We start from the raw sequence: 21,759 nt of genomic DNA on the forward strand, positions 1-21,759 counted from the left end.
TGTGAATGGGAACCCCTCGTTAGAAAGACAAAAGAAAGAAAAGAAAAAGGGAAAGAGAGAAATAAAACAAAACCCCCAAACTCTGAAAGCTTCCGCAGCTCCCCTCTGAAACGCTGCCATTGGCCGACTTTTGACCACATACTCCCTCTTGTGGTATATCAGGAAATAGCATGCTATGAAGCTAGAAAATGAGTATTTTTATTTTATTTTTTCTCCCCTGCTTCCACGCAATGCTATCTTTATTCTTAGAATGAGAAAGCATACCCACATAGATGGTTGACAAATAATATAAACTATAATGGAGAATTGTCAAAATTACAAAGTTACTAAACTTCTATTGTAATAAAACTCCCAGACGACATTGAAATTAATTTTTCATTTAATTTTCACAAATATGTATACCATTTCCAGCTCCACCACTTGATCCCATCTTCCCCTCTTCCTTTGGATCTCTTCCTTTCTCTCACAAATCCTTTATCATTTTTATCTTTTTGTGTGTGCATGACCCACCAAATTTAGTGTTTTCTTCCACGGTATAGCAACTGAAAAGCTACTCTGACTTTTTCCCATACACTGCCACCATGCTAGTGCATGGATTTTTTTTTTATTACGTGATTTATTTATATTTTTAGTCTTCATGACCCAGTAGTTTATAGGAAGGTTAAAATTATCTGGCTTTATTGGAAAAACATTTCTTCAAATTAGTGCTGTAAATGAAAACACACCCAGTTGGTAGTAATGCTATTTTTAATTCATCTCAAAAGACTGACCAAAGTTTAAATTTTCTTATGGCATCTAGTATCTAGATCATGATTGTTATGCAAAATATGTTCATTATATAAAAAGGGAACAAAATAAATACAATCCAATTTAATAATATAGTAGTTCTAATTTTAAACTGCACTTTTAAAGTGATACATGCATATCAGATAATTTATAGCTCTTTATTAATGTCCCATCAATCAGGAAGTAATTTCTAATGCATTTTAAGAACATGCTTTGCATTCATCTATCAGAAACTTTGGCACAGGAACTAGACTCTTAGAAATCCTTTTGCTGCCTTAAAAGCCTATTCCTGACAGAGACTAAATTTACTTTCCTAGTTGTTTAGCAGAGTAGGGACTTCCTTTCTATCCTTTCTCCTCACAGACCTATCTTCTTCCCACCTGCAGATGTTCACAAAAAATAGTTTTATGAAAACTAAAACACAGAGAAGGCAAAAAGCAGTACAGAAGAATAAATAGGCAAACATTGTGCTTCCATCTTTATGTAATTATGGCGAGAGGCATTTTCTGTATCTGTACTGTAAGTCCATCCTGAGTGAGGAGATGATTTAGGCCTTAAAGAGCTTGTGATTCATCCATCAAAAGGTTGTTTAATGTCTTTCATGTCCCTGTAAGTATTAAGAGTGGGGAGCGACAATGGAAAATAAGACAGTCCCTGACTCATGAGCCTGTATCCTAGTTGGCAATAGAGGTGAGATGCAAAATAGATAAAAGAGGTATATTCATGTAGGGGAGATACCTACTTATTTGTTGAGCTCCTCTGACTTCTAGTAGCTCAGTAAGCAAATCACCACAGTCAAAGAAGATATTTTTCTCTGCATAACAATACTGAGCTGGAGTAGAAATAGAGATTGCTTCTTTACCCTGGGAATTTGGAAGAAATTGGAAGGCAGAATTGTCTGATAAAATCCTCTTGGTTGGAAGGGTAAGGCCATTAGAGCCTCAGCTGGATTCCCCCACTAGCTGCGTTGCCATTCATAAGAGTGAGCTATATGGTGGTCACCATGCGACAAACACATCTTGAATATTCTATGTGCTAACACAGTTAGCCTTCACCGCTCTGTGAAGTACACTCCGTTACCAATTCACAGACGGAGAAACCGAGGGATAGAGAGATGGAAGTAGCTTGTCCAGAGTCATACAGACCAAAAGGAAAGAATCTGAGAGGCATATATAGCCAGGCAGTCGGATTCAGAGCTTTCTATGACATATAGTTCATGTTAAAAAAAAAAAAAGGGATGCAAAAATGCGTTGTTAGATTTAATGTAAGGTAGAAATTCCATCTGTTATTCTTTAAATATAAACAAGGCACCATTGCCTATTTTTATCATTGTTTGACTTCTGTCCCTCCCCCTTTCCTGGAGGAGTCTTGAAGAGAAATGACTTAAGGGGCAGCCTGAGAGGTGTCGGCTGCCTGGGGTTTTGGAAGCAGTACAGTGGCGATTATGCACAGAAATACGGTCAAATTTAAATGTCTTTATTATGATGGTCACAATGGTCCTGCAGAGAGTCTTTACAGAGGAGGAAACGGAGGTTAGAGGACCATGAGTAAAATCCTTCACAAGCTTATAGAGAAGGTGGTTTCCACCCCAACTCTCTTGAGACCAAGCCCAAGATTGTCCTTACCCCAAATTGCCTTACAAGGAAGAGGCTTGTAAGGCATGTAGGAGAGATCCCTAGGTGAGTTCCTTACCATCACCCAGTAGTTTCCATCCACAAACCCCAATACGTGAGCTTACCAAATATCAAAATGTTCTCTGTGAGGCTCTCTAAATTACCGTTGAGTCAGAGTCAACACATTACAACAATTTTCTTCTTCAAAAAGTAGACTAACGCGTTTATTGGCCTTCAGCATGCTCACCGTAGGATTGGGCATTGGCCATGTGATTTGAACTCTGACTCAGCAGCTCTTGGAGATGTTAGCCACTTAGATTTTGTCTGAGTTGGAGCAAGGTGATAGGTGTAGGGTCTTCCCATCGGCACTACAGGGAATAAAGAATAATAAATATAAGAACTCTCTTGGGTCTTCTGTAGACTCATCATTTCTCTACCTACCTCTTCCTCAACTGTGCTGAGAACTTGTTTGTTTATACACTATGTCAAATGTATAAAGTCGCTTAAATTCCATCAATTTTCAGTTTAATTTGATTGATTTATAAATGTTAGATATCTTGGAAGGTTTGTTGTATTAGACAATTGCAGTGATTTTGAAAAAAAAAGTGAAAAAGTGTAACTGAAGTTCACTGCTTGACTTAAGTTCCCAGGTGTGGTGTGCTGCCCTGTAATTCTGTTCTTTATTGAGTCAGGGCCAGAAAAATCCTTCCAAGAGCTCTGATTGGTCTAAGAAGATGGAAGGCTTAAGACATCAACCAATCTGAACCTATCTGGATTTCAGTTTCCCCTCTGGCACATAATTGCTGAGTGACCTTGAATACATCATTAAAGCCAATTTAGCTTCGTTTTTCTGCATCAGGGCTGATTCATTGAGATCATGTATATAAAGCCCTTAGCACTAAGTTTGATATATAATAAAAGCACAATAAACAATGATTGTTATGATGATGAGACAGTTTTGTGTTTGTTACTAGGCTAATAAAGCAATGAAGACATGATCTTTGCAGTCAAATGGCTCAAAGCCTTTTAAGACAGGTGCAGTGAAAATACATAATAGCAACACCATGGAATGTCTAGGCTCTAGAGGGAGACTCGGAGTCAAGGGAGCTACTTGGTTTACTTAGGCGAGCTAGGAAACTTAAGGAAGGAAGAGATACCTGGGCCTTGCCTTGAAAAATTAGTTAATATATAATATATAAATAGAAGGCATTCTAATTGTAGTGAATAGTTTATGCAAATGAACAGGGATAGGAAACAGAATATTATCATCTTGGAATTGTAAGTAAGCATTTAAACCTTGAAGAGAGTATAGGAGAGAATACTGTTAGGGGGTCTGCACTTCAGGCAATGGGAAGCACTTGAGCATTATGGAGGAGAGCAATAAGTTAATATTTGCATTTTGGTGTTGATGATGAAAGATGCACAATGAGGCTGGAGACAACTTGCATTTGACCTTACTGGTAAACCCAGGAACAAAGCACCGATGAGCCCTCAGTAAGAGAGTGAAAGCGGGAAGGACAGACTGAGGGAACATTGTGCCCAGAGAGTTAGAAGATCAGGAAAAGACAGGAGTCAGAGATGATCCCGTGCCTCTAGCTTGAGCATTCATCCCGATGTTTCTAGCTTGAATGTCTTTTTAGAATGATTGTGGGGAATTCCAGCTAAGAGGAAACTTGGGGAATAAGAAAATATGACTTGCCAGGTGGTGGTGGCGCACACCTTTGATCCCAGCACTCAGCAGGCCGAGGCAGGCAGATCTCCGAGTTCAAGGCCAGCTTATTCTACAAAGTGAGTTGTAGGACAGCCAGGGCTACACTGTCTCAAAGAATCAAACAAAAAAGAAAGAAAAGAAAATATGATTATTAATTAATTTTTCTACAGGGTCACTGTCCACAGAGTGGATTTCAAAGGGTGTTTTTATACAAATCTCTAAAGTACTTTGACCCTGTTCCTGTCCTGCTCTGATTTCCCCTCACTCTTACCAGTTGCTTCCATTCCTCTAGACACTTTAATTCCTGCTTTCATGCCATGTAGACACACAGGATTCTATATCTAAATAAAATCTGGAGCCACCAATGAGAAAGACATGTGACGTTTGTCTTCCTAAGTCTGACTTCATTCACTCACCATTACCAGCTATAGTTACTTCTATTTTCCTGAATCCAACACAGCCTTGTTCTTCTTTTAGGCTCAGTAAAACTCTATTGTGGCACATCCCACATTTTCTTGACCCTTTTCTCTATTGATATAGGTTGACTGTGCAACCTAAATAGCATTGTAGTAAATATCTATGTGCAAGCATTTCTGTGATATGTTGACTCATGATTGTGAGGGTAAATTATCCAGGAGTGTTAGTTTTGGTCACATACTAGTCCTATCTTCATACCCTCTCCCCACAGTAACTGGTCTAGTTTACATTATTACCAGCATTGCGTGTGTCCTTTTTCTCTGTGTTTACTAGCATGTATTCTTACTTATTTTCTTAATGATAGCCACTCCGAGTGGGTGAAATGGAATCTCAATGAAGTTTTCATTTCTATTTTCCTGATGGCTGCTGAGGTTGACTATTTTTTCATGCTTATTGGCATGAAAATACTGTATTTCATCTTTTGAGAACTATTTTTACATTTCACTAGTCCGTGTATCGGCTGGGTTATGTACTTACTTTGTGTTTAGTTTTTTATAGACTCTCAATATTAATTCCCCGTCGGATGTGCAGCTGGCAGGGATTTCTCCCATTATGTAGGCTGTCTGTAGTTGATGGTTTCCTTTGAATTAAATATTTACCTGTTTTATTTGAGGTCTCTGAAGGGATACAGAAGATAAATGAAGACAGCTTTTCATCAGCCCAAGATGTTAAGCGAAGAGTAGGATCCTGGTATTAAATGGCTACAATGTTTCAAAGAGTGCTCGGTTGATACCCCTTCATTTCCTCAAGGGGGTTATCAGCGTAGAAATGGACCTTATCACCATCTCATTCTTCTTCTTCACTGTGTAGCCCCAGCTGTCCTGGAATTTATTGTGTAGACCAGACTGGCCTCGAACTCACAGACATTCCCCTGCCTCTGTCTCCTGAGTGCTGGGATTAAAGGTGTGCATCACCATTCCTGGCCACCATCTCATTCTTAAGCAGCACTCCTAGCTGTAAAGTTACTTGTATTGAGCTTGGAGCAGTGCTGGGTGATAGCAACCTAAAATCCTTACCCATTCCCAAGAAGGCAAGATGGTGTGGATCAAGGTTGTGGGTGTCAGCGTCTTACTGTCTGGTTTTAAACCAAACCATTAAAATTAAAATTTACCTGTTCTGGATACAGAAGCAAGTTATTTACTGCCTGCATGAATTACTTTTCTTTGCAATAAACCACTAGAGGAATATAACTTAAAAGAGGTAAGGTTGTTTTGGTTCATGGTTTCATGCCTTTCAGTGCATGGATGTTTGGTCCTCATTTGGACCATTTATTTGGTCCCCTAATAAACTTATCTGGGGCCAGAGAACAGAACAGCCACTAGGTACAGAGGCCAGAAAATGGTGGAACACACACACCTTTAATCTTAGCATTCCAAAGGCAGAGATCCAATCGGATCTCAGTGAGTTCAAAGCCACACACAGAATCAGCCAGGCATGATGACTCACACCTTTAATCCCAGGAAGTGATGGCAGGAAGCAGAAAGGTATATAAGGTGTGAGGACCAGGAACTAGAGCTGGTTAAGCTTTTAGGCTTTTGAGCAACAAGCAGTTCAGCTGAGATTCATTCTGGATGAGGACTCAGAGGCTTCCAGTCTGAGGAAATAGGATCAGCTGAGGAATTGGCAAGGTGAGGTGGCTGTGGCTTGTTCTGCTTCTCTGATCTTCCAGCATTCACCCCAATAACTGGCACCAGGTTTATTTTTATTAATAAGAACTTTTAAGATTCGTGCTACACCCCATTGTTTTGGGGCCCTTTCTAAGCCAGGACATCGCTGTGGGGAACATGGGGTGGAGTAAAGCTGCCATGACCCCCCTTATAGCATCTGGAAAGCAAAGAAAGCCCGGAAGAGGTCACGATTAGAAGTCTTCCAAGAGCCCCAGAGCCTTAGCTTCCATTGGTTTGACTCTATGTCCCAAAGGCTCCACTATAAATAATATTTTACATATGATTTTATAAATAAGAACGTATAATTAGGAAATTATCTGGCAAGACACTTAGTCATTTTGGGGGCCTTACGTGCGCTGAGTGGTCATGTAATTTGCCCTCAGCGTGATCACGTAATCTCTGCACATGCTTGGTTTAGCTACATAAGCCCCTATGCGCATACACATGCGTGGGGGAATTCATAAAAAGCAGGTCACAGACACCTCTCCTCTCTCCTTGCACAACCATTTCCATAGGCCTAAGCACTCCCTTCTGTTCCCCTTCTCCTAATAAACTCTTGTAGTGGGTTTTGTTGTGCCTCGTGGCTTTTCTCGCATGGTGAACAGCGCCGCTTAATGAATAACACAGCGCCGCATAATCACTAACAACTATAGAAAACTCAAGGTTGAAAACGGAACGGGACAGCATTCTAGTGTGAAAGCAAATGAGCTAATATGCAAAAATAGGTCTTTTGAAAGGAGATTGCATTAGCTCTTCGGCTATGCTAAAACACACGAGAGAAACAACATAACGGGGGACGGGCTTGACTTGGCTCCTGGTCTCAGAGTTTTCAGTTCCGAGGCGGTCAGGTAGCACCGGATGTACAAGGGCAAAAGGGAAGAAAGCTGCCCACCTCATGGCACTCAGGAATCTGGGAGAAAGGAGAGCGAGGGGCCTGGGACAGAACACAGCCTTCAAAGGCTTACCTTCCGTGACTTCCATCCAACTAGCCATCCCCTCAGAATAGCTCATCAAGGATGAATCCACTGATGATATCTGGATCCTCGTGATCAGCTGCCACTCAGTGTCTCCACCTCTGTACGCTGCGCTCCTCGGAACCGATCATTTAATTCGTGAGCCTCCGGGGGACGTTTCCATATCTAAACCCCAACGGAGAGAAACATTGGCTAATAAGATCAAAACTGATTTCAAGTAGTTTTCTTTGCTATTCGTTGAGTGCATTTCCTTCACCATTTTTATGTTCGCTCTGTTGAACTGAAATACAGTAGGGAAAGAGGGAATAAGTAACAGTCAAGTATGAGTTCTAAGGGCGAGTAAGAATTAGCCTGAGTTCCTCACCGTGAGGAAGGTTTTCTGAGAGCTCTGGGGGAGATCTGAAATCCCACGGAGAGCTTTGGAAGATGTGACCTGCTGCCTGGAAGTCACTAAGTTATCACATTTTCTTCACTCCGGAAATGGGTAGTAGATGATTGGTGGGTTTTGCTGCCTGTGCTGGCCCTTGTAGACCATGCTGCAGGGTAGACTTGGATCCCAGCGCTGCAAGCAACTAACACATTGCACTAGACGTGTAGGCATTACTTTAGACACATCCAGGCATTTTCACCATTATTAAAGATTTAAAAGCCCACTAACTCGACAGAGTTTTGTTGCACATATTACGTTCGGTTTCTCCAATGTCTCATTTCTAATAGAACATTAGAATTCCAAAGCATGTCTAGTTAAAGTCATCCTTTTAAGGGTCCTCTCGTACCTTGGAGTGTCAAAACTTCCATGAGTAGAAATTCTAAAAAACAAACAAACAAACAATCAAACAAAAAACCAAGTTATTAATTACCAGGCAGTTCCTTCATTAAAAAACTATTTGTTGAGCATGTTGGTACACGCTGTGGCACAGAAGAAATTCTTCCTGACATGAGTAAGTGGACTGTGCCATTTCATTGTTTATCATTTAACTTGTGCAAGGACTTACAAAGGAGTGTGCATTTAAGTTACAGTGCTGAAACAGTTTAAAATACAGATAAATATAAAAAAAAAATCAATGGAGAAGAAACAAGAATGGACCCTTGTTGAGTCTGCAACGGGAGATAATTATAAGAATTTAGAAATCATTTCAGCCGGGGGTTTTCTGGGAGATGAGGCAAAACCAGTATGCTGCTTTTTAAAGAGAAAATGGATTATGACTTTAAGTGTCAAAGAGAAATGGATTTCATTGTTTCTTTGTGTAAAGAACATTATGTGTCACACTAGACAATGTTTGGAGCCAAAGGTATAGATAATAGCTTTAGGTGGCTAATTTTTACATTGTTTCTCTAAAAAAAGAAAAAAAACCCACCTGGAAGCATCATGTGTATGCTCTTATTTTAAAGGCTGTGTACTGTTATTATAGCTGACATGGAAAACAGATGGACTAAAACACCCACAAATTTGCTAATCCAAGGGTAATCTTCATGTTGGCAAATTTAATCATCTTTGTCCATATGCAATTATGATTTCCACGAGGAACCTCAGCTGGATTCCTTCAGCGGTAAAGAGGTTCTGGAACATGTGAGCTGCCAGCTGTATCCTTAGGTTCGTAATTATGATCTTCTCTTAATTGTATATGCCATTTATTTCACTTATTACAGTAAATACATATCTTTCCCCCTGCTATATAACTTTTACAATTATTCAGTTTCTACAATTAAGTCTCAATTCCCAGATTCACTACAATTTAACAATTATTTAGTCCTATAAAATGATGCAGTGAACATTCTTGCTCATATTGCTTTTCCTCTTTGGGGTGATTAACTGTTGTTTGAGTTTCCCATACACATGCTTTTATTGGATTTCAGGTTTCAGATTAGTCCACAGCAATAGGCTTTATAAGAACTTGCTCTTTGCAGTGTGTTGCTGTGCTTACTATTGAGGATGTCCTTGATGCTATTGACTGCCATGTTTTTCATGTTTGCTGTATGTGATCTGTGCTAGAAATTTATTTCTCTTTTTAATATCATAAATATTTAGCTCATTCTCTCTCTCTCTCTCTCTCTCTCTCTCTCTCTCTCTCTCTCTCTCTGTCTGTCTTTTGGACAAATAGTTTGTTAAATGCTTCATGGAATCACATAGCTGAATGCATTTCTGTCTTTACTACAAGTTTCTCGAAAGGAGCAAAGTCAGATCTCAGACCCAGCTTTCACCAACGTGGATGGGCCACTGAAGGTACCACATCAGCTTTATTGCCAGAGTCATCTTGGCATTTCCTTTCTGTTTGTTCCATTTCCTTCCCCTCTATATTCTTTTTACAATTAGACCATTATGTTCTTTATTTCTTTTTCCTGGGTGCAGTAATGGAGCTTGAACCCAGGCTTATGCTTGCTGGGCAAGCATTCCACCGATTGAGATATTATGCCAGCCCCCATGCATTTATTTTAAATTTTACTTTATTTTGAGATGTAAAACATTGACCCTTTCTGAAACAAGGCAGAGACATAACTAGATAAAAGCATATCAATATTTGAATCATTTCCTTAGGGTAAGTTTTGGAAAGGAGAAGCACTGACTATTCTGTCCTGTCATAGCTTAGCCTAGCGAAAGAGTTTCTGCAGGAAACTGAGCTGATATAATGCCAGAATGTTAATATCTGGTGATTTATTGCATATATAATACCAAGTGAAGAGTCAGAGTCCCAAGAGGAGTAAAGAGTCACGTTGCTTTGTGGAGGGTTTCATCACAATACCAAACGTGGCAAGGGCGATTGTCATGTGAAATTTTATGCAATAGAGATAATTTTCATTAAAATTAGCTTAAATAGTGTATATAAAAATTATACATTGGTAATGAAAAATATACTCATTTATTTTAGGTATCGGATTACAAACAATAGAACTAGCATTCTCTTCTTAAAATAGAGTTGGTTAAATCAAGGAGCCAGGAAATTTAGGGGGAGAATTGGGCTATTTCTGTTATATGGGTTTTGTCTACAGGGGTCTTCAGAATAAGTTTCAACATGTGATAAGCATTTGAGCAGCTGCGCGGCTCAGGATCATGATTTCTGTGCTACACAGCATGGGAAAGGTAGCTGAGTTTGATTGCACTGGTTATTGGCTACGCTGCCTCTGAAGATCAGTCGCAATCTAGGCACAGCCATAGACCAGAATAATCCTGGAGTTTCCGGAGGTGTCTGAGTGACCACCTGTTTCCTTAAAGAGCATTCTCAGCAAACTTTTCTGAGTCAACTAACACAGAATCTTCACCTGATTCAAGCTACCAGTTTAACAATAAGACTGAGTGATTAATGTCCACAGCATACTGAAAATTCCTAGCACAGGGTGTTTGGGGGACCTAGTAAGTAAGTGATATGCATAATATAATCTAGCTGTCACTATTCTTTTCAGTTTTGGTCGATTTTTTTTTTCCAAAAGAGAGAAGAGTTATTTTGCATGATCCCTCTTAATATTTTAAGACAGATACAATTTCCCCATTCCCAAGCCCTAGTCCTTTCATGTAGAGTGAGATCTCACTATACAGTGAGTGTGATTTTTTATTTTTAGATTTTATTTTGATCTATGTGTCTATGTGTGTGTGTCTGCTGGGTATTGGTGGAGGCCAGAACTGGGCGTCAGATCGCCTGGAGCTGGAGTTACAGGCAGCTGTGGGCGTCAGATTGCCTGGAGCTGGAGTTACAGGCAGCTGTGAGCCACCAAATGCAGGTGCTGGGAACTAAACTCAGGTCCTCTAGAAAAGCAATGAGTGTGTATTTTGAATTCTGTTTTGATGGGAGATACCTCATCATAATTCAGTTGTATATGCTCCTTACTTACTGGTGTAGTGCTAATTTAGCCTAAGCTCTGAGGCATTGTTACAGGAAGAGTCATCAAGATTGCCTTTGGCATAGTTTTGAAAATTTATAAGCAATTCTTCTGTAGTCAAATAAGCAGTTTGTAAGTGCGGGGTTCTCTAACCTTGAATTAATAGCATTTTTCTTTATACCAAATCTGTTTGGTAGCCACCATGTTTTGCAGCTACCATTGTGCAAAGAGTAGAAAATGTTACTCCAGAAGCGTCTCTTAGCTGTTGACAAGGCTATTTGATATTACTGATACTGTAATACAGTACCCATACATTGCACATGGCAAATATCTATCATTCCTTGTGAACAATGACGCTAGAACTAGCCCTGTGGGGGTATATAGATAAGATCATCATTCTCATTTTGTAGATAAGGAAGCTGAAATGAAATTCTTTGCCTAAGGTCAAAGAACAAATCATTGGCAGAGTAAGATTAGGGCAGAGAGTTCTTGATTTTTCAATCCTTTGCTCAATCAAGGAAGTCATATTGTTTTACTCAGTGTGGGAACTGATTACTATCATCAGAAGGGATAAGGCTGCACCCACATGATGCCAGAAGACATGCTGAAAAATAAGAATTGGCTCAATCATCCATTGGTTTATCCATAAAACAACAAACTGCTTTCTGTGCTGGTATATTTCATTGAAATGACTAGACGTTTTTGTGCCTCTAATTCTATTTAAGTTCTGTTCCAAAGTTAGTTTCTGGAGCCTCTATCTTTCAAAAATCTAATTTTGGAATATCTTGGCTTTCATGCTTATCTGATATGTTTGAATGCCATGTTACCTGTGTGATGGAGCTGGGACAGATTTTTCTTTGTAGCTTTTAAATTATACAATCTCACAACATTTCTTTAGAACCAGACCACCCTTTTCTACTGTTTGTGACTGGGTAAAATAAGACCTCACTGCTAGGACAGAGCTGAGCTGGGCTTGTCAGCAACTACACATAAATGCACCTGGCTGTGGCAAACAATTTAAATCACATTGATACCCTGCACTCCCTAGTCCATTACTCTGCGGGTGAAGGGGGCAGTCGGGTGGTCTGTGGTATGGCCCATACAGCAGTTAGGTGCAGAAATATAACTTTTTGAACAGTCACCAAACCTTTCTTGTACTTCTCATACATGCTGACTTACATCTTTCAGTAGATCCAGATTCCTAGACATGTTCTGGTAGATTAATCAGTTGACAGGTGAACATTTCCCCAGGTCTAATAGCACAAACGAGAACAAAGAGGGAAACACAGGATCTGTAATCACTTAATTCCGTCATGATGCTGCTGACTTTTTGATGGATGGTTCCATTATGCTTTATCGTTGACCTTCATTGTATTTTTTTTTTTTTGCAGTTCAACTACTAAAGTGTTTAATTTTCTGAACCCACGGCAACTCACACTGAGAATGGCCCAATCATGATTCTCCATTTATAGGCAACAGAATTTAGAGTACAGTTGATTCTGTAAGACAAATCATAAGAAACAAAATGAATATAAAAATCATTTCCCCCTATTTCTAAGACCCCTGATTCATTGTCATTTGGAATGACAATTAGTAAGTTTTGGAACTCTAGTAAATTGAAATTACTTTTAGAAATCAGTTACATATTTTTAATTTAATCTTACTACTCAAGAATACCTATAATATCAAAAGTGCCTTCATTCTGACTACAGTGTATTGAATTTCCCTGCTGTAACTTCAGTGGCCAATTTTTAAATAATATATATCTTTCAGTTTTGTTCAGATTGGAGGTGAATGGTTCACATTTGAGTTGTCATGTGGCCTATGCTGCCAGAAAATATGGCATAATAATATATCTTCACTGCTTTTCAAAAGCCAAGAAATTAGGTGCTTTGAATATAGCTTTCTTTTAATAGTATTTTATTAGTCTGTTTTCTTTCCTTTTAAAAAAATAAGATTTCGGGGCTGGAAAGATGGTTCAGTGTAGTGTACAAAGTAGTTCTTGCACAAGTATGGGGGTTGGGTTTTCGATTTTTAGCACCCACGTAAAAGTCAGGGATGGTAGTGCACATCTGTAACCTCCTCCGTGTGTGTGTGTGTGTGTGTGTGTGTATGTGTGTGTGTGTGTGTGTGTGTGTGTGTGTGTGTGCGTGTATGTGCGTGTGTGTGTGTGTGTGTGTGTATGTGTGTGTATGTGTGTGTGTGCGTGTGTGTGTGTGTGTGTGTGTGTGTGTGTGTGTATGTGTGTGTATGTGTGTGTATGTGTGTGTGTGTGTGTGTGTGTGTGTATGTGTGTGTATGTGTGTGTGTGCGTGTGTGTGTGTGTGTGTGTGTGTGTGTGTATGTGTGTGTATGTGTGTGTGTGTGTGTGTGTATGTGTGTATGTGTGTGTGTGTGTGTGTGTGTGGTGTATGTGTGTGTGTGTGTGTGTGTGTGTGTGTGTGTGTGTGTGTATGTGTGTGTGTGTGTGTGTATGTGTGTGTATGTGTGTGTGTGTGTGTGTGTCTGTGTGTGTCTGTGTGTGTGTGTGTGTGTGTGTGTGTGTGTGTGTGTGTATGTGTGTATGTGTGTATGTGTGTGTATGTGTGTGTGTGTGGTGTATGTGTGTGTGTGTGTGTGTGTGTGTGTGTATGTGTGTGTGTGTGTGTGTGTGTGTGTGTATGTGTGTATGTGTGTGTATGTGTGTGTGTGTGGTGTATGTGTGTGTGTGTGTGTGTGTGTGTGTGTGTATGTGTGTGTGTGTGTGTGTGTGTGTGTGTAGGAGGATAGATTCAGGGAGATCTCTGGTACTCTTTGGTCAGTGTAACAAATGTGTGTATGTGTGTATGTGTGTGTAGGAGGATAGATTCAGGGAGATCTCTGGTACTCTTTGGTCAGTGTAACAAAAACAGTGAACTCCAGGCTCAGTGACATGAGAGACATCGTCTCAAAAATAGGACAGAGAGGGAAAGAGGAAGACACGCCATCGACTTTGCCCCTCCGTCTGTACACACACTGGCAAAGCATCCGCACACACACACACACACACACACGCACACACGCAGACAACACACACTCACAGACACAGAGGGAGACTCTAGGGAAGTTTTCTCATGTTCAGAAAGTATTTGCTACTTTCCCATTTAAGTTCGAATCAGACCCCTCAGTTACTTACATTTCGCTTTAAATTCCACAGGTTGATGACATTGTTCATTTCAGAGACATCTATGTGAGTTGCCACCCCATCCCAAGCTCTGCTAGGTACTGGATGTGCACAGTACAGGCTCTGCCCTGCAGGGGACACCTTTATTGGGATACACACCACTGCACTTGAGCATGTGATCTAAGCCAGGAGCTTGAGTGGGCAGGATAGGCTTGCTGATGGGTTTAAATGGAGATCTCGAGCGAGAGGCATCAGCTAGGCCATTCATAGGAAGGGTCACTCAAGTGACACTCAAAAAGTTTAAGATATGAATTAAGTTTCATGAAAAGACTGTTGAAAACCAAAAAAGGTACAGGATCCAGGGAGAGAAATCAATAGGCATCAGGAAGATTTCAACACGAATGCAGAAACATTTGAGAACCTGGAGGTTTCTAAAGTCTCCATTTAACTCAGTGTTGACGACATCAAGGCTCAGTGGGACTGGCACACATTTTGCTTATGTACTAAATTTTAGTCTGGATCTCCCATTTTCTGCAGTGATGCCTTATACCATGAGATAAAATTATTCTTACTGAATTTGAAAACTTCTCCTGTATTACCAAATATTAGTATTTGGTTAAGTAAGTTAAGAGTTCTAACCTCTATTAACAAAAATCTGGCAAGCATTTACTCAGGCGTTCTTTATAATCAATAGAAATTGCCACAGCTGTATTAATCATGCTGATTTTCATCCCTGATTGAGAAAATAACAGAGTATTTTAACTCTTTATTCATCAATTGATTTAAATCTCTTGCTTAGCATCTTTTTGATCCTTTGTGGCCCATTAAAGAGAAATCCATAAATTTGCGTTTAGTGTACACATAGTCCACTTCCATTTGGAGCCATGAGATGGTCCATCTTGTTTAAAAGTGGGAATTAGAAGAATTGCTTTTCATCATTTCCAATTACAGATCTGTTGTCTTGCTAGACATCATAGCTATAATTGATGCACTTTTCTGTTTTGATAAATGGCAAAGCTTAAATTTTCAGGCTATAAGTTATATAAATTGCAGCTATACTTTACATTTTGCTTCCACTTCTGATATTTTTTATTACATTGTGGAGAAATGAATTGGGACTGACATGGTATTGTTTACAGCTCTCTTTGATTTTTTTTTTTTGCTAGCCTTTTAATCCAGATACAGGAATCTATTATGAGCTAAGCTCTCCATGGTATTAAAAGCCTTCTACTTGGAGATGATGATACAGGGCAATTAACCTTGACCCAAGATTCAGTCAGCAGCATTGGTAATTTGACAGATCAGGGCATAAGGATGTATACTATACACTTTATAATTTAAGATACTGATATTCTTTTTAAGAGAGCTAATTGTACATTTGCCTTTTGTATTTTAATAAAAAGAAATGAAAGCAAGTTTCCCCAAATTCAGATGATACCCTTTCATTATCATGAACTTAGATAACTGGATCTTCTATTTGAAACATAGTAGAATAGAGCAGTGGTTCTCAACATGGGGGGGGGGGGTCACGACCGCTCTGGGGGTCACATAGCAAATATGCTGCAATCAGATATTTACATTATAATTCGTAACAGTAGCAAAGTTATAGTTATGAAGTAGCAATGAGATAATTTCATGGCTGGGGGTCATCACAAAATGAGGAACCGTATTAAAGAGCCACAGCATTAGGAAGGTTGAGAAACACTGGTATAGAGAATCTTTGAAGCAAGGCCCCAAATCTGAATCTTGGCTGTGCCTCTCTTTATGACTAACAAGTTAATCCTACCTGATAGGCCTGTGAGGAAGATACCCCATGATGTAAAATGGAGCTTATTCTAGTGGTTGACTCAATAAATGTGCTTATAGCAGAATGTTTAAATGGAATTTTTGACAGGATGTCAGATAAAATAGAAGTAAAATTCAAAAGTCAGATTCTCATAGTCAGACAGGCACTGCTGCCCTGGGGCCCCTTGGCTTGTTAAAGACTTTAAAAGGGTACACAGAGTAGAAGAGAGAAAATTTGTCATGTTGGTTGTGGGGATAGCCATAGGCACATTGTACATTTCCCCCCTTTTTTTTTCCAGGGCACATGGGGGATCCCAAACCTAGTTATGGATCTTCAGAAAGGCGACTCTGGAACTTCTCCATGCTCTGTGCAGTTGGCAGTTCCTAACACAGGTTCCCAACACAGGCTGTGCCCAGGGGTTAGAGGTGCCTTGTGGCATTACTGCCAACTCCCAATAATCAGTTGTAAAGACAAGCACCACCTCATTCATTGAGAATACTCTCTTAGAAACAGGAATGACCCTCTTCCTTGAACAAATGTGCCAGGGACCATAGGTCTGGAGGAAGTTTGGGGTTCCATCTCAAAAGGATTCTACTGGAAGATGAGTGGTCACATTCAGAAGAGAACATGGTTAAAGAAGCTGACAAAGGAAGAAGCTGACAGAGGAAGAAGCCGAGAGCCTATGGATTCTAGCAAGCCTAGGCAATGCCTACCCTTTTGCTGCAGTGAGATAGCGTGCAGGGATGTGACGTTTAGAGGACATAGGAGAGTGTCCAAGGAATGAGCCCCTGGGATCAACTGTGAAGCCCATTAGCCTTGATGAGGTATCCATCTATCTTTCCTTCCTCACTCTCTCCTTTCTTCGCTTCCTGAAACCCGACCATTCAGAGCCCATTAGGAAGAAGGTAGAGGAAAGAGAAACTCTAGGTAGAAAAACAGAGATGGAATCACTCACACCACACTTGCCTTTCAGCTTGAAGCAGACCCGTGAGCTGGGAGGGGAGACAGACAGACATCAAGGAATGGGTCTTGCGGTGCTCTCTTGGAAAGGGCATTTTAAGTTGGAATGAAAATGGTACTTTAGTTGAAAGTAGGACTTTGTGATGGATAAAAGCGAGCAGAGGAACTGTACAGGGTTTTCTATAGGGACTCAGCTGTGCAGTCCTTGCTGATACAAATTCAAGTGTGTTAGGAAGAAAATTAAAGCTATACAAGCGAGCATCAGTTGTGCTGGTCCGCTGTGTTGGGTACAAGACTGCGGGTAATGCTGTTGTAGAAGGGCTATTGTCAACTTTACCTTCAGCATTGCATTCAGACGGTTCTCAGCTTTGTGTGATCTTTCCTCTACCACTTTTGGCTCGTAACCAATGCCCTGTATCCCAAGCTGGTTCCTTTAGTGACGAAGGAGGATGTCTTGTAACCAGGTTTCTCACAGTCGTCACCAGAACGTTTACTTGCATAGCATTAATGTTCTCTAAGCACCTTACTGAGAAATTGTACATCCAAGGTTAAAGTTAGGTCACTGTGTGCGTGAAATTCCCAGGCTTCGATATTTCAGCAAGCCCAGAACACAGCAGTTTTGAGTATTTGAATGTGAACAGGAGCAGATAATCATTCCTTGGCTTCATTTAAATTGTTGTGTGATACATATAATAAAAGTACATCATTAACGGTAAGTCAGTTGGGTAGAGAGAATGAATCCATGTGTCCAACACCAGGTCATAGGATGGCACTTTGCTGATTCTCATTTCCCACTCTGGCCCCTCGGATCAGGGCTTTTCTTTGTCTTTAGCCTTTTTCAAGATGAAACCATACTTTTTATGTTTGTGAGATTTGCTTATATTTAATAGATAGTTGTTGTTTATTTAATTGTAAATTTGCATGTAGTCCATTGGGAAAATATGCAATAATTTATTAGTTAATTCTATTATTGGTTGATGGCTGTTTGGGTTATTTTGAGACATAGGCTCTTCTAAATATATTTGTTTTTTTATTCTTTTTAATTATGGGTATGTGTGTGTATGTGCACATGGGTGTAGGTTGAGGCATTAGATCCCTTTGGAGCTGCTGTTAGAAGCAGTTGTGAGCTGCCCAACTTGGGTTGCTGGGAACTGAACACTGGTCCTCTGCAAAAGCAGTACATGCTCTTAACTGTTGACTCATTTCTCCAGCTCTGAAGTACAGGCTCTTTCTTGATACAACAGGAACATTCTTACACATGTGCTTGGATGAGAACATTCCACATTTTTATTAACATGATACTTAGAATTAATTATAACTATCGTTGCTTTTATTAGATAGTAGCAGTTTCCAAAATGGCTGTAAAAAGTATACTTTCATCAGTGTTTCTGAGAAACTATATCACCTCATTTTCAACATTTGATATTTGTTTGAAATTAAAGGTTTTATCTTTAATTTAGGTGACCTGGTTTGTGCCAATTGTTCTCTGAACAAATCTTTTAGCCACAGCATGTCTTCAGCTCACCTCCATGCTGCTTAGACTTCTGTCCTCTCATGAGAACGTTGCTGCTATTTGATTACTTATTCCAAGCCTAGCTTCTGTATTTAGAAAAAGCTCAGAAAAGCTATGTGTTTCTTTCCTCAAGGACTGCCAGTGCCTTTGCTAAGTGAAAGGAAGATAGCAGTTGTATTGGTCAATGTTTTGAACACAATCACAGAAAACCTGATTCAAAATAATTTCCGACCTACTTTTGAGGTTGCAAAGCCATGTGTGGCTGCTCCAAGGACAAAGATTTACTTTCTCAATTAACACTGTTTTCCACTGGGTTGGGTCTCTTCTCAGGTCAGTTTCCTCCCTGCTGGACACACAGATTATATCAATAGTTCAAAACCTCCATAGCAAAAATAAAACCAAAACAAGCCAGAAAAAATGGTAACTGCAAAACTCTTCTTGCCTTTCTGGGCTCCTTTATACGCCCCAGAATCATCAGAGCTTCTCGATAGCTCTCGCTTCCGAGCTCAGGGTGAGTTTGGGGTCCCTCTGCATCTCAGGATAGCAGAACAGCAAGGACTTTCTGGGGAACACAGGAATGCTATTAGCAAGAGACAATGGTTGATGGTAGACAAGAGAATGTCATTTTTCTTGCAACTCAGATTGTTGGAAAGTAAGGCAGTTCATTGTTCTGCAAATACTGTAGGATTTGCCTGTGGATTAAACAATACTGCTGCAGCGTTGCACACATAATCCGTGTTTTAGCCACTCTTGTTGCATTGTTCTGGGACTTTCTCTTATCAGTCCTCACAGAAGGGAGACTATACAGAAAGGGGCTCTGTGGAATTCCTTATCATATTGTAAGATACGCCATAGGCCCATTTTACTCTCTTTCAGTCTTCCCATTATGAGATTTCCCGGGGCAAAAGACCAGCATGAGTTGAGCTTTTCTCAACAGCTTGTGCTGTTATCTTCTGGCTGCTGTGAGTTCCAAGCTACATCAGGATTTTCTTCCTTCTGTTGCTACAATGACAGACTCAATTTTATGGCTTTCCTCAATGATGTGTGTCGGCCTTTCAAGCTTGGAATGTTTGACTTTTAACCTCACTCCTTAGTTGTTTTTTTTTCCTCCTTCAGTCTGATCTCTGAGTACCCCTGTGTCCCCACCACAAATTTTTGGGTGTGCATGCTTTGTAAATTTCATATTTTCTGTGACAAAGTTGAAAGTTACGGTTTTGTGAAAATTTCATTCCATACGGTGACCAACGGGCACAAGATGGTTTGGGTTTGGTGATGCATTTCTTGACAGGGTTCCCTTTGTGTTCTAGTTTTAGATGAAGGTGTCGTGAAGCACTACAGGATCCGAAGGCTGGATGGAGGCGGTTTTTTCCTTACCAGGAGGAAAGCCTTTTCAACTTTGAATGAATTTGTGAGTTACTACACCACAACAAGCGACGGGCTGTGTGTCAAGTTGGAAAAGCCATGCTTAAAGGTGAAATGATTTCAGCTAAGTTCATTCATCTTTAAAGTTAACATCTTCCTCTCAGACATTCCAACATTTGTCATTTGCTGTCAGTTCATAGAAAAATAGTCACTTGGTTGCTTAGAGCAGGAATAGGAAATTATGGCCTGCAAATCAGTGTTAACCCATCCTCATTTTAAAAGAAAGCTTGTTTGTTTATTTTACGTGAGATGTGCCAATTTATTTACTATTTTTTATTGCTTTGTGCCCTTATATTAGATAGAGTTTGGCACTTGCAATAGAGACATACTTAATGCACGCAGTAAGGCTGACTGTGAGTTTTACTATCCACAGTGTTCCTATAAACAAATGGACAAAGACAACCAAGAATGCAGATTTTAGAGGATTCAGGCCGTGGGCTCTTGGTTCTGCACACCTGGGTAGAGCATCATGGTGACAGGAGCTTGTGGCTGAGGAAGTTCTTCCCTTCATGGTGATCAGGAAGTATATAAAAGGGGAGAATACAGGAGAGGACCAGGATGAGATATACAAATTGGAGGAGATGCTTCCACTGAGCACCCAATAGACTCTAGTCCTTACCTTAAACCCTACTAGGAATGGTATCATTTTATAAGAACACAAGGATCAAGCCTTTGATTAGACTCAAGCTCTTATAATTCCATCGACCTTGGAAATGCCACCACAGATGTACCTAGAGGTTTGGTTAACTAATCTCTCAGGTGTTTCTTAATCCACTCAAGTTGACCACCCAGATAACCCTAACAGTGCTCTGAGGCCTTGTCAGTTTTATTAACTGAACGGTGCGTAGTTTGCACCTAAAAGTTAGTTATTGAATGAAGTAAATGAGTGAATGGAAAAAAAAATGAAATGACAAAAATGGATTTGAAAAGTGACGGTTTCGTTTTGCAAAAAGATATGATGCATATAATAAAGACTGCAGCCATGCATATAATAAAGACTGCAGCCGAGCGTTCAGGAAAGGCAAGTGAGGGAGGCAGAATTTCTAGTTCAGCTTCACACTGAGAGGACCCATCGAGGCAGGAGGCAGAGAGAAGCTACTGCAGACTCCTGTAAGGATGACAGTGGGTGCTGTGGGGGTGGGGTGGTGGATGGACATAGGGCTGTAGGATATGGGAGACGGTTGGTTTAGAGAGTCAATAGTACAGATTTTAATTTACCATGTTTGGTTTTTAGAATCGGTATTTTCCTATTAAAGTCCAAAACTATCATGTTCAATCAAAACGTCATATATATTTTTCAGTGTGTCTGTGTGTGCACTTACATGCCATAGTGTGCCTATAGCAGTCAGAGGACAGTTGTGTCTAGACATTTCTCTCCTTCCACCTCTATATGGATTCCAGGAATCAAACACATGTCATCACACTTGCATGAGAAGTATCTTTACCCTCTAAGCCAGTTCCCTATCTTTAATTTTGACGAGTGTTCTCATTATTCTCTGACACAGATACAGGTCCCAACTCCTTTCGATTTGTCTTATAAAACTGTGGACCAGTGGGAGATAGACCGCAACTCCATACAGCTTCTGAAGCGACTGGGATCTGGCCAGTTTGGAGAAGTTTGGGAAGGCCTGTGGAATAATACCACTCCTGTGGCTGTAAAAACATTAAAACCAGGTATGAAAACATCAAAGATTAAGTGGCATACACTGATTGTGTGTGTGTGTGTGTGTGTGTGTGTGTGTGTGTGTGTGTGTGTGTGTGTGACAGATTCCTATTGGTAAATGCCATAGACTTCATAGGACAGCCAGTGCTCACAGCAAGCAGATGTTGCCATCATTCTGCACTAGGTGACTATAAAGCATATAAAGGTGACTTTAAAATAGGAAGGCAAGGGC

The 21,759-nt window shown here is 40.2% G+C and overlaps 1 protein-coding gene across 2 annotated transcripts in view; it reads left to right on the forward strand.

Moving 5' to 3' along the window:
• Positions 1-21,759, forward strand: part of Frk (fyn related Src family tyrosine kinase) — a 101,005-nt gene that overhangs the window by 59,690 nt on the left and 19,556 nt on the right. For both annotated transcript variants that reach the window (XM_052751367.1, XM_052751368.1), the window contains 2 exons: positions 19,750-19,913; positions 21,370-21,538. In XM_052751367.1, coding sequence (XP_052607327.1) covers positions 19,750-19,913; positions 21,370-21,538 — 333 coding nt within the window. The remainder of the gene's footprint in view (positions 1-19,749; positions 19,914-21,369; positions 21,539-21,759) is intronic.

This window comes from Peromyscus californicus, unplaced genomic scaffold (genome assembly GCF_007827085.1).
Source record: "Peromyscus californicus insignis strain IS unplaced genomic scaffold, ASM782708v3 Scaffold_22__1_contigs__length_63687245, whole genome shotgun sequence".
Classification (NCBI taxonomy): domain Eukaryota; kingdom Metazoa; phylum Chordata; class Mammalia; order Rodentia; family Cricetidae; genus Peromyscus; species Peromyscus californicus.